General features: G+C 41.7%; 1 protein-coding gene across 1 annotated transcript; it reads right to left on the reverse strand.

Moving 5' to 3' along the window:
* Positions 1–1895: 1895 nt before the first annotated feature.
* LOC306641265 (dynein regulatory complex protein 8-like) lies at positions 1896–2405 on the reverse strand. Its single transcript, XM_079106256.1, has one exon. It carries the CDS (start codon positions 2397–2399, stop codon positions 1911–1913), a length of 489 nt encoding a protein of 162 aa, XP_078962382.1. The 5' UTR covers positions 2400–2405; the 3' UTR covers positions 1896–1910.
* Positions 2406–13058: the final 10653 nt, after the last annotated feature.

Here is a 13058-nt window from a genome sequence, read left to right on the forward strand (position 1 = left end):
CCTTTGCCTGAAGCTCTTTCTCTACATCTGCCTGACTTCCACCTTCACCTCCTCATGGCTTTGCACAGCTGTCACCCTCTGGGTGTAAACTGGCTGAGGCCACATTCTGCACTGCCCCTGCCACCTGGCTTCTCATCACCCTGCCTTGCTCTACTATTTCTCCATTGCCCTTATTGCCTCCTAACAGTCTGTATAATTTATTGATTGTACTGATTGGCAGTCTCACTCACTAGAAATAAACTCCTCAACCTTTAAATTTGTCACCAATGTGTTCCCAGCACCTAGAGTAGTACCTGGCACAAAGGAGATGCTCTGTAATGTTTGTAGCATGAATGATTCAATAGTTAATGTTCCTGAAAAGTTGCAAAGGCAAGAAAGTAATTTCTTTACAGGCTCTGAAAGATTTTTTCCTGCCTCTATTCTTATATTCATACTGTTTTCCTCATGTAAAATGGCTCCCCTTCCCTCAAGCTCTTCGTCTTAAATTTATCTTTTAAGCCAACTCATTCTAACTCCTTCCCACTACAGTGGCAACTCTGCTCTTTCTAACTAGTTCCATTAGTTTCCTGGGTGTTATTTTGGTGTCCCTGTTTATAAAGCCTCTGAGCACAGAAACCATTTTCTAAATACATAACCAAATAGTAGGATCTGAATAAATGCATGTGGGGGTGATTGAACATTCTTTTCACTGTACAGCATAAAGAGTATTTCATAAAACAATAGCTATTATATTCACATTTATAGAAAATGGCAATTTGCAAAGTCCTTTCACATTAAATTCTTTTAATCCTCATAAGAATTCTTTGGGCTAGGTAGGAAAGATATTATTAAGTTCCTTTTACATTGGGGAAAAGTGAATTTAGGTTAAATTTAGATAACAGCAGCCACTTCATAAATTAAATGATAAAGCCATGGAAATTTCTGGCATGAAGTTGGAGCTCAAGATTTATTAGATCCCCCGCCCAAGCTATTTTAGAAAAGGTACTGAGATAAACTAATGTTTATTGCGTTCCTACAATGTGTCAAGAGCTTAACAAATCCTAAACTCCATTTCTCTTAATCTTAAAATACAATCTCATGAAATATTATTCATTCTCATATAACTGGTAAAATAACAGTCTCTGAAAAGTTAAGTAGCTTGCGTAGTCACACAGCTAGCAAGTAATGGAACCAGGATTTGAACTCATCTCCCAAATCACAATTTTTCCACTTCTATAGAGCATTTAGCCTACAGAAAATTTTACACTGTGACAAATCTCTCTCTCTCTCTCTCTCTCTCTCTCTCTCTCTCTCTCTCTCTCTCTTCAGATTACTGAAGTATTTATTGTTCTTTAAAAAGAGCTCACCATACTGCCACTCATTTTCAATTTGTGGTCATTCTGCCCTCTCTCCAGATCTTTATATGCCAAACCTTGGTTAATTATAGTCATTCTTAATTTTCTCAGTTAGAAGGTAACATGTTTATTGTATAAATTAAACAATAATCCATTTTAATGTTAAATTGCTTTAAGATTAGTTTTTAAGTAATTAGCAATTTGTCATTCCATAAGTCTGGACATTCTACATACATTTATGTTTAAAATTGTTATGATCAGCCAGGTGAGCAGGGCACACCTGTGAGTCTGAGGCAGGACAACTGAGAGTTTGAGGCCAGCCTATGCAACTTTGTGAGTCCGTCTCTCAAAATGAAAAAAGTAAAAAGGCTTAGGGGTGTAGCTCAGTGGGTTCCATTCCCAGTACTGAAAAAGAATTTTTTTGTGATGGTCATCTTTAGTAAACAAAGAATGTTGAAATAATCATGTCACAAGCATTGAACATCAGATAAAAGAATTACAAAATAAAATGCAAAATTAACAAGGACAAGTCATTTTCCAACTATCCTTTCAATTAGAAATTAAGTTTCAGAACATTTAATTTTCATCTATCACCATCATCGTTATATATTCCTTGTAATTAACTGAATTCGATCCTGGATCAATTGCAGCAGACAACATTTCTTCCATTTCTTCTTGAGAGAAAGGCTCGCCTTCTTCAGTCATATACTTGACCAGTTCTTCCTTAGTAAGAAACCCACGTTTGGCAGAATCTAAAACCTCAAAAGCTCCAAGAAGGACATCTTCTGGAATTGGTCTGTATCTTCTTTCCTGCAGTACTTTGGTCATCACTGGAAGAAATTTTTCATATCGAATGTATCCGGTGGGCTCTTCTTCTTCTACCTCTGCCAGCAGATCGTGTATCTCTCCTTCACTCGGGCAGCATCCTAATGACCTGATAATTGTTCCAATTTCTCTCACGTCCACCGTATTATTCGACTCGTGGTCAAACACTTCAAATGCCTCTTTGATTTTTTTGTGAAAGTCTGCTAGTACTAATTCTTCCTTGACTTTATCTTCCGTCATCTTGCTGCGGAGCAGGGCGCCTGGGAGATGCCAGTCGTTAGCCCGTTTGCCCGGGTCGCCTGGCTCGGTCCCTCGCGGCGCCGCGACCCCCGGCTGGGGGAGGGGCCGCCGACAGAATCTCTTTGATAATCCATTTATGTGATAATCAACTTGAAAATAGGAAAGATTTGTTTTGACTCCCAGCATCAGATTCAGTATTCATGTTCTTGTAAATGACAAAGGCAAGAGTCCTAACTTCTTCATAGGTTTTGCTTCAAACGAGAATTTTTTTTCCTGTCTCTGCTCCTGTTTTCATTACATGAAATGATTCCCCTCCTCTCAGTCAGTCTCTGCTTATTTGACCAGGTGGCCTTTCGGTCTGTAAGGAGGCAGTACATTACGGTGGGAGTTTGTGGTGGAGTAAGCTGTTCTTCTGGAAGCAAAGAGAGGGACAGAAGGGTCCAGGGCCCTAAATCCCCTTTAAGGACACGTTCCTGTGACTTAGCTTCTTTCCACCAGGCCCACTACCTCCCTGTAGTGCCATGGGCTGGGGACCATGCCTTTAGCACATGGACCTTTGGGAGACAATCAAGATCCAGACTACAGCACGGCTTAAAACTCACAGTGTTTGATTCAGAGTCCAGAGTTGCTCTGTGTACACCAATCATTAATTGTCATGCTGCCCCTGTACTAAACGTCCGAAAAATATTCACACTGATTCTCTTGGTTCAACTACAGGACAGTGACTCTCAATAGCTCCAGCCTGATCTATCTCTCTTTGACTTTTATGTACACAGAATCATGAAAAGTAAGAGCTGAAAAGGACATTTAAAGTCATTGGTTCCCACCCCCCCACCTTTTTTTTTTTTTTTTAATAAGAAAAGCAAGGCCCAAAGAGGATAAATGAATTGCTTAAAATCCAGATTAGGGACAGGCTGGGGAAAGTCAAGGTGTGTTGTACACTCTGCATACTTTGCTCTTGCAGCATACCATTGTGAAGGTCTGTGAGTCGGGCTGGATGGACATGTGGGTTTGGGTTGCATGTAAAGTTGACGGCAGAGCTGGTGGTGTGAGGAAGCCTTATCTTTCCTCTTTCAGTAACTGAGGTAGCTGCTCTGGTCTCCTGTAGTAATCACTGCAGGATGGTGAGGAGATAGATCTGCATCCCAGGACAAAATTCATGCCTGAAGAAATGATGGGTAGAAGCAGCCAAGATGCTCACGAGAGCAGCACCCTAAGGACCATGCTCAGAGGAACAGGAGGCTACAAGGACAGACCGAATACTGGCTGCTGTCTGTAATAACAGACCGGTGTGCTAGTGTTGTAGGCAGCATGCAAGATCCCAGGCATTGTCTTCAGCCCCTGAGGACGTTTTCATTTGAGATTGAAATCCCAGGACCCTTTAAAATGTCCACAGAGGAGATGTTCTTGCCATTTACTAGGAGTGAACAGGAACATGGAATCCACAACCATGGTGGCTGAGGACATTTCTGTTAAGCAGATCACAGCACACACTATGACTGAGGCTCCTACTTGACCTTTATCATTGTAGAGACATTGAAATGCACTAGTGGGGCATCTCTCAGGGCAGGTCGTGGTGTTGAGAATAGGCAAATGACTAACTGGCCAAAAGCCTGAGGTGGGTGTTTACCTATCTGCTCTGTCCTTTAAAAAAATCCTGGAAAGTTTTCCAGCAAATTCCTTAAATAGTTCTGTAGTGAATTTAAAATTTGAGTATGATCTTGGGAGCAGTACTAAAAGCCCACCAGCCCTGTGCCGACCAGCACCCTACCTCTTTTGCACTTCTGTATAACCTTGACCATACTGTCAATGAATTGGGGTCTGAGAGCTACTTATCCACACTGCAATGTATTTCAGTCTGGAGCCTTGAAGCTTGTCAAGCATTTCCATGGCACAGAGTAGAAGCTCAGTAAACATTTGTTAAATAACCTCTTTAAGAAACAACTTCCTTATTTGAAATGGAAGCTTTTCCAAGGCATAGACCTTTTTCAAAAATCATTTAGAAAGTTTATCTCTTAGACAAAACTCTGTTCCATGTTGAGCACACAGCAGTCAGCGCACACTTGACTAAGGAGTGGACTGTAGGAACAGAGGAAACAGGAACACCTTGTTCTCATGGTCTGCATTCCCAGGCTGGCCCTCCCTCCCCAGCTCAGGAACTTGCCCATGACACACACCTTCAACACACACCCTCTGCCATCCATTCTGTGCCCTGGCACCAGTGAGGACCACCTGAGTACTTCTATGTGGATTCATCTGAGGGTAGATCCCTGCCAAAACATTACTTTCCAGGAAGCTTACAACTCTGTTCTGTTTCTGTAATGCAGCCAGAGTGATGTGCCAAAGAGCTATGTGCAAAGATGGATCTTACTCGTTAATGCCATTGTATCAGAAAAATCCACCATCAGGCTGTTTGCCCATTAATTAAATTGCCTAGCGGAAGGGTGGAGAAGGGATCTCAGCAAGCTGTTTATTCCCATGTTTAAATGAATTTATATTAAACTTTGAAAGGGGATTATGATTCTTTCTTCCTTGAGAGTGAAACCATTTTATGAGTAGAAAGAGGAAAATAAATGTGATTATGTGATTTCCTTTTTCTATTGAATTATTTTTACTGCTATTTGTCATTTTGATGTCTCGTTAGAAGATGATCTTCCTTCAGAATAAAGGCTGGATCTGATTTCGGGATGGTTAGAGGAAAGCATGCTGGCCAAAGGAGCAGAGGACCTGCCACTTTAGGACCATATGAGGCTTTAAGTTGGATTTCACCTTTCCAAGTCACTGTGGCTCTTCTTAAGGTGTTTGGCGTGCCTGCCCTGACCACCTCCTTCCGAGGGGTAGTACTCCTCGATGCTTCTTGAAGACTGTGTGATGCATGCTTAGCATGCAGCCCTTGGTTTTCTTCTTAAGAAAGTGCTGTGATTGGTAATGAACGTTCTATTGTAAGAGGGACCAGAAACCAGGTCAACAACTTAAGAATCCTGTGTAGGGAAGGCAGGCGGGAAGATGACATGGGACGGGATGGAGGTATTAGACTGCCCCCAAGTGGCAACTTGGGCATGACACTTGGAAGGTGATGGTGGGCGACCACCCTGCTAGTGAGGCCTGTGGAAAAAAGGAACAATATAAAGAGGTCATGCTTATCTCTCATAAGAGCATTTCCATAGCATAGAAGAAACCAGGAAATAATAACATATTTCACGCAAATGGCATTGCAACTCACTGGCTTTCCTTTTAAGGCCTCGCACTTGATATTCAATTCACTGCTCTGGTGAACACAATGAAGTGTTTAGATTCCATTAAGAAACCTCAAAGAAAACAAACCTCAGGCCTTTGGAGTTAGCAGGAAAGCACTTTAAAAGCTTCACACCAGCTATCATTTGTGCATCCAGAAAACCATTAGGACTTCCTCCTTTGGAAATACATGTGATTCTTTAGCTTCTAATTTTAAACATTAATATTTGCTTACAGTGACCCTGAGCCTCAAAAGCAAACTTCCCACGCCTCACCAGACAATGCAATCAATTTCTGCGATGCTGAGGTATGGGCCAGACTTCCAATACTAAAGTGACATATCTGATGAGAGGAAAGTTGGAGTCGGGAGTTGGGAAAGTGAGATGCAAATGTACCCTGAATGTGCAGAGATGCAGAGGAAGCCTGAGGGCACAGGGAGAGCAAGGTGGTCGAGAAAGGTGCCTGCCAGTCGGTGATGGGGATACCAGATGACCAGACTGAATCATGCTGCAAACTCTCCTTTTCCCTCCCAATGCTCCCAAGAAACAGGACTTGGGCACATAGTAGATGGCAGAAGCATGTAAACACTAGGGCAAGCTCTTGGGTTTGTACCCCAGCTGTCACCAGCTGCATGAACTTGGAAAGTCAAAGAGTGGTGTCTGCAATAGCCCTAAGCACACAATTAAATATAACTCAAATCGAATTCCACAATCGTCTATTTAGCAAGACTCATTCATATCCCCTTCTTTACCCATCAAACCAGGTTTTACTCAGTTCGCAGTTTGGACCTGACTTTCCAGTTCTCCTTGCAAAGGAGAAAGCAAGTGCATATGTGTAGATGTGAGGAGTGTGGGTCTCGGAGACAGGCTGCCAGGGTTCAAATGCCAGTTCCACCACCTACTAGCTAGGTGGCCACTTCCTGCCTCGGATTCTTCCTCTGGCACAGAGTGAGCATTCAATAAATGGCAGCTTATTATTTTCATTCTTGATATGTGAGACAGGGTATTATGATGTCTGGTCAGTTGAGCAAGATTGGGTTGTCAAATATCACTCATATAAAGGTTTAAATCACAAAATCTTTCAGAGTATTTGACCTTCATGTCTCTCTTTTAAAAAAAACAGATTTAGTTGCTTTTATTCCTAATCACAAAACTGATGCCTGAATGCAATATAAAATTTAGATATTTTAGAAAAGAACAGAATTAGTCATTGCAATTATTTGATATGTAACAGTTCTTAAATATGTAAATACATGCATATGTTTTGAAGAAAACTGAACTCATACTATCCAGTTGTATAATTAGCTTTTTTTATTCAACAATATGTCGTGAACATTGTGAAATTTATTCTTTATGAAAATATGATGTTTCATCTCCGTGTATATTTTCCTGATGAATATGCAATAATTTAATCAAGACCACAGCATTGAACTTTAGACTATTTCCAGTTTTTACCAATTATAAATTATAATGCAAATTTCTTAAGTATAAAAATCCCAGTAGAGAAAGCTTTGACCCTTCTAATAAAGGCTTTTGATCATGCTGTCTGATGTCTCACCTGAGAAGTGGAGCCACTTTACATTCCTCTAGTAGCATAAAAAAGTGCTCATTTTTCTGAATAATATAAAAAGTTCATCAATTTGATAAGTGAAAGTGAGATCTCATTCATTAGTTCGAATTTCATGGATTTCTAGTAAGTTTTAGATGTGCTTATTGGTCACCTGTATTTCTCTTTTGGTGACTTCTCTGTTCATGCTTCCTTCCTCATCTTTATTGAAATGTTCCATCCCCCCCCCCTTAATTTGTAAGAGCCCTTATCTGTATAATATTAATCTTTTATCTTTTATGTCTGTTGAAAAGTCAGAAGGGAAGGTAAACCTTTCTTTCCCATCTGGTAAACAAGATTAGGTGGAAGGAGAATATACAACTTTATATATAGTATACCAGTTTTATTTTTTAAAACACCTAAATATGAAGAAAAATACTTTGGCGAGCCCTATGAAGTTAACAGTGTTCCTCCAATTTTCTTCAAGGGACATAATTAATTGCAATTATTGTGTACTTTTCCTCCCAATTAGATAAGTTCCTAGGGATCAGAGATACATACCTGTAGTTCATTATTCTCCCACAGTAGTCAATAAATATCTGTTGAATAAATCAGTGAAATAATATTTTTATTGTATTTGATCATAAAAACTTTATTCTCTTTGATATTTTCCTGTGGAACTGCCACTGCAATCTTATTTAGCTCAGTGAGGAGGGAAAGGAATTAATTTAAGAAACTCATTTTAATGCCACACCTCAGTGTATATCCTGAAGAATTAAAATCATCCTGCTACAGTGATACATGCATTCCCATTAGCAGCACAATTCACAATAACCAAACTATGGAGCCAGCCTAGGCGTCCATCATCAGATGACTGAATGAAGAAAATGTGGTATATATACACAATGAAATTTTATTTGGCCATAAAGAAAAATAAAATTATGTCATTTGCAGGGAAATGGATATCACTAGAGACTATAATGTTAAGTGAAATAAGTCAAACTCAGAAGGTCAAGGGTAGTATGTTTTCTCTCATGAGGAAGCTAGAAAGAGGAAAAGAGGTGCAGGTGAATCCCCTAAAAATCAAAGGGAGATCAGTGAGGAAAGGGACCCAGGGTGGAAGGTGGGGAGGGAGGGGAGAAGTGCTGGGGAGTGACATTGGCCAAATTATATTGTTGTCTTGTGTGAATGTACATACAAATATGTAACCACAAATCCCATCATTATATACAACTGTAATGCACCAATTTAAAAAATGTGGGGGGGGGAAAGAGGCAATTGGCTGTGTTCAGGCTACTTCCAGAGGAGCAATGAGCATCACCAGTTTTGAAGCTTTCAGCAGACATCAGTTCACCCACTTCTCCCCAGCAAGCTTTATCCAGGCTTGCTAATGCCTGGGAGAATCCACTGACAGAAGCAAGATACAATCCATTGCTAGGCAAACTCCCGCTCAAATAAAAACTTCCTTCCCTACCTTTCTCAGAGAAAAATCCGTCTCAGAGCTGTCACTGGTAATGATAATAACCAGGACTTTAAACTTGTGGTGCATATGAGATGCAGCTGCAAGAGACAAGAGGGCAATGGGTAGAAAAGTGGTACTTTAATAACACAATGGGTTCCATTGCTACATGGCATTTCCTCCACCACACCCATTTCCTCCTCCACATGGAGTTGAAAGGAAATTTCTGGGGTTCCTTTGTTTCTCAGCTTGTTTGGAGTACAGTAACTGGGATCCACAACTGGGTGATGAGGAACTGGGAGCTTCCTCAAGGAATGGTCAAGACTGGTGTTTCCTGCAGATGGGTGAAGGCATTCAGGTAATATTGAAAAGTGGCTGAGAAATAATATTGCATTAATAAAATTGGGGTTACAGTTGCCAGCATATTAGAATCAACTATTGCAATGATTGTGCCTCAGAGGAACATGAGTTAGAAATTAAGCTCTTTGAGAATAAACTCCAGGTGGGAACAGTGATCTATTGTGTACTTTGGGCACATCACACTCCTTGGGAGATTGGGGTATTGACGTTTCCTTGAAGGACTCCCTGTTCTTTTTGAGTAACAGAACATGACCTTCTTAGAAAAGTGCTGTGGCATTCTCGTTGATCAGTCTTCAAAGGAAAGTGGACTGGTGGGTGGGGAGAGGTGGCTCAGTCTTCCTCCATCCTTCGACCAGGCTGAAGCCAGACACCTTCCCAGGCTATGGGAGACTTGCCAAGCACCACACACCTGAGGGCTTTGTTGATCTGACTGCATTTCTGAAGATTTTTCGTATGGTTGCCTAACATTGCTTCTCCTGATCTGCTCCTCTTAATCTTCTTTTCTCCTTCTCCTATATCCTCCCCTCGAAGCTTCCCATCTGACTTGCTGCAACATCCTCCTTTTCCTTGCCTTGTGTGAGGATGTATTATGTTGTCAGATAAATCACCACGCTCAACTGGCACACTGTACCAGAGGTAGAGCCGAGAAAGCCCTTTGTCTCAGGACAGAAGACACTTAGAAAAATCTCACCCCATTATCTACCAGGTGATTTGTCTTGTAAGTACTTTACTTCAACAGAGAGAATTCCAAAGGACAAGGACAAAGAGAAATGGTTCCTTTGGAAGGCATAGAGTGTAATAGTATTTTCGTAGGGTATTAATTAATGATTGTCTAATTGCTGAATTTAAATCACGTAAAATGGTAGATATTACAGTCACATTTTTAAAAAGAAGCTTTGTACATGTCTCTTCCCCTGTTTCCCTAAATAGTCACCTCTGTGATTCCTTACCGTGTTCTAGGAAAAACCTGTAGCTTTTAAAGTGCTTTTGCATACGTCCTCAATTTGGTTGCTGTGTGTCAAGACACAATGAGTATTTCCCCCCTCATTTTTTAAATGAATTTGCCCAGACAGGCTGAGGGCCTAGTTCAAGGTCGATCAGCTCCCTGTAGCCCAGGTTTGCTCACTACTAGTTCTGGGCAAATTCACAGGTCCGTGCCATGTTTTGTTGTTTAAAACAAAATGGAAACCAGTGTGTTAGACTTGGCACCCTTTTGTGGCTAGGTTATACTTGGCTTAGCTTTGCACCTAGGTACCCTTTGAAATATGATTCTGAGCTGGGAAAAGGGCTATTTTAATACACGCAAGTGAGGCTTAGTTGAATTTTTCCTAGTATGTGCTTATGACTAAGAGAACACAATGTCTCAAGCAGTCGGTCATTCTTTCAGTACTCTGATAATGTTTGTTTGGCTTCTTATTTTGCTAAAATCATGAAGTGGGGATAATTGTCTTCCTCAATACTCTGGACATAGAGTTACCATTTAGGAAAGTTAGTTTATCTTAAAAATAGTTTTTAAAGACGATTTTTTAAAAAAGAGGGCTTCCTATAAGTTTTAAGTTAGAGGCAGCTAGTATTCTTTAATAGAAAGTACTGGGATGACCAGTACTTCTTTAATAAAAAAATACCAGAAAAGGAAAAATCTTCCTGCTACTGTCTTGGAGGTGGCTGCCTCAGTCTGGCTGGGGAACCTTGCCCGACAACCTGTCAACGGGCCACCACGAATACCTTTGGAAAGACCAGGCTGCATTCAGAGAAGCACTCTAATCCCCAGGAAATGCATCCTAAAACACACACCACCACAGCTGTGGGTGGGAAATGACTGAGACATTTGTGTAGCGATGTCACCAGGATTAGTTATCCTCATAGAAACCTTTCCTGGCTCCAGGTAGTATTAAAGTATTGCAGACTATGGAAAAGTCCGTGATCAATTATGACAAAGGCAAAATCATCGCTGATGCCATACTTAGTAATTCAGAAAAGATTTGACCGAGTTATTTTTAGATCTTCCAGAGGACAGACTCCTGAAGCACAGTGCCCAATAGACAGAATTCCCAGCAAACGAGGGTGAGAATTTTGTCGGGGTACAGGTTCACCTTGGGCTCAGGAATTCTCACCTCGGAGTCACTGACATCACAGGTATATTTTCTAAATTGAGAATTTGGGTCTCTTGCTTTATTTTTGAAGTCTTTAAAAAAAGAAAATAATAATAACCTGTTATATGCCTATTATTAGTGGCAGCTGTAGAGTACAGAAAGCCAAGGGGGTGACTCATTGTCCCTTGGACACATCGCTCACATTCTGGCCCCCACACCTTCGTTCTCCACCTCACATCTGCTCGCCCATCCCCCTCCTGGCCTACTGAGGAAGGTCACGGGCACACCAGCCTCCACACTGGCCTAAGTCTTCCTTCCCCAGGTCAGAGCTGTCTCCCTCCTCTGAACTCCTGGAGTCTATGTCTGCCCAACACATTTACAACTTGGCATATCCCCTGGTTTGGGTAATTATCTTTTACATCTTATCTCCGGGAACAGCCTGTAAGTTCCATTCGCGTGGGTACATCTTTCCTTTCTTTTTAAAATTTCCTTGATAAGATGCCTCATACCAAATAGATACTCAAAAGGAAAACAACAACTACAACAACAACAACAACTGTCGGGTTGGTTTATGATTCACATCTCTTGGTTCTTGGAGAGGGGACTGTGTGCTAGTTAGGGGCAGAGCTATTGTGCTCACTGCCTTCTGGTTAAGACCTCTGTTGGATGTGGCTTGGCCTTGTTACAGTGTCTCAGAGCAAGGTCAAGGAGGAGAACCAAGTGTACACTTTGTAGCTCCATTTGAAAGTCCGCTCCCTCTTATCTATGGCTGTTAGCCCAACCAGGGGCAAGGACATAATTAACAATTATGAGGATGCTGGAGGGCTGAGGCTAAACTGAACACCAAGCCCATTTGTAAGAAGGCCAAGGAGATAAGAGGAAGAAAATGCAGCTTGAGGGTGGGGAGGGGCCCTCCTCCTCTCCCTCCACTGGAAGGAAACACCTGCTGGGTTCCCTGTGTCCTGTTGTTGCCTTATTGATGGGACCTGATTCACCTGCTTCAAGGGAGCGGGGGCACAAGGATGGGGCATATGGATCTTAGTATTAAATAAGGATCTTTCCTTAGAAGAGCTGACAAAGCAGAGAAAAGGGGAGCAGGGAACTAGAGACAGCAGAAAGTTATGTAGAAGAGTCGGTGAGACTACTCAGTGGAAAGATCAGAGCGGATATGAAAGTTATCTCAGGGGAGGGAGGGCCATTTTTGCAAACGAGCTCTTGGAGAAAGGATTCAATTGCATGGGAGAAAATGTCAGGGGAATTTTTACCTGACTCCACAGAAGGCTTTGCTGAGATAAGGGTGAGTAATAGATTAGAATTCTGCTGACCTATGGAATACAAGACTTGGACTACTCAGGGAGGCAGCAAGGGTAGCAGTGAGGAACTCGGGCTTGGAGTAGAAGGAGCTGTGTTCCAACCTCAACTGTGCATCCCCTACCAAGTTACTATCTCCAAGACTCAAGTTCCTCGACTGCAAAATAAGAGTGTCTACCACAGGCCATTGCACAGAGAGGATTAAGTGAGATAATATAAGCAATTAGTTCAGACCCTATCACTTAATAAATGGCAGTTCCATCTCTGTAGAAAAACGGGAGAGTTCTTGATTTCTTTATAGGCAGCTCTGGCTTTGGAGTGCCCTGGGGGTGCTAAGATGGGACACAGACAGAAATTCCTCCTAAAGGGAATGGCCCATGAATTTCTAGGAACACTGACTTCTGACGTTGCATTTGAAATTATTTCCTGCCCCAGGCAATAATAGCTCTGTCTGTTCTCATTAGCCACAACATTTTCCGAAAAGTCTGTTATGTGCAACTGCTTTGTGTCAGTGGTGTTTTACAGCAGAGAAGAGACAGGCTATGTCTGCTGCAGCTACCTCAACTGGGACGAAAGACAGCAAGAGGGATCTCAGAACCAAAGGTGACAGGTGCATTAAAGAGGCCAACAGTGTTTCCACAGTGAATAGCAAAGGCG

Source organism: Sciurus vulgaris (assembly GCF_902686455.1).
Source record: "Sciurus vulgaris genome assembly, chromosome: 12".
In the NCBI taxonomy this organism is placed as follows: domain Eukaryota; kingdom Metazoa; phylum Chordata; class Mammalia; order Rodentia; family Sciuridae; genus Sciurus; species Sciurus vulgaris.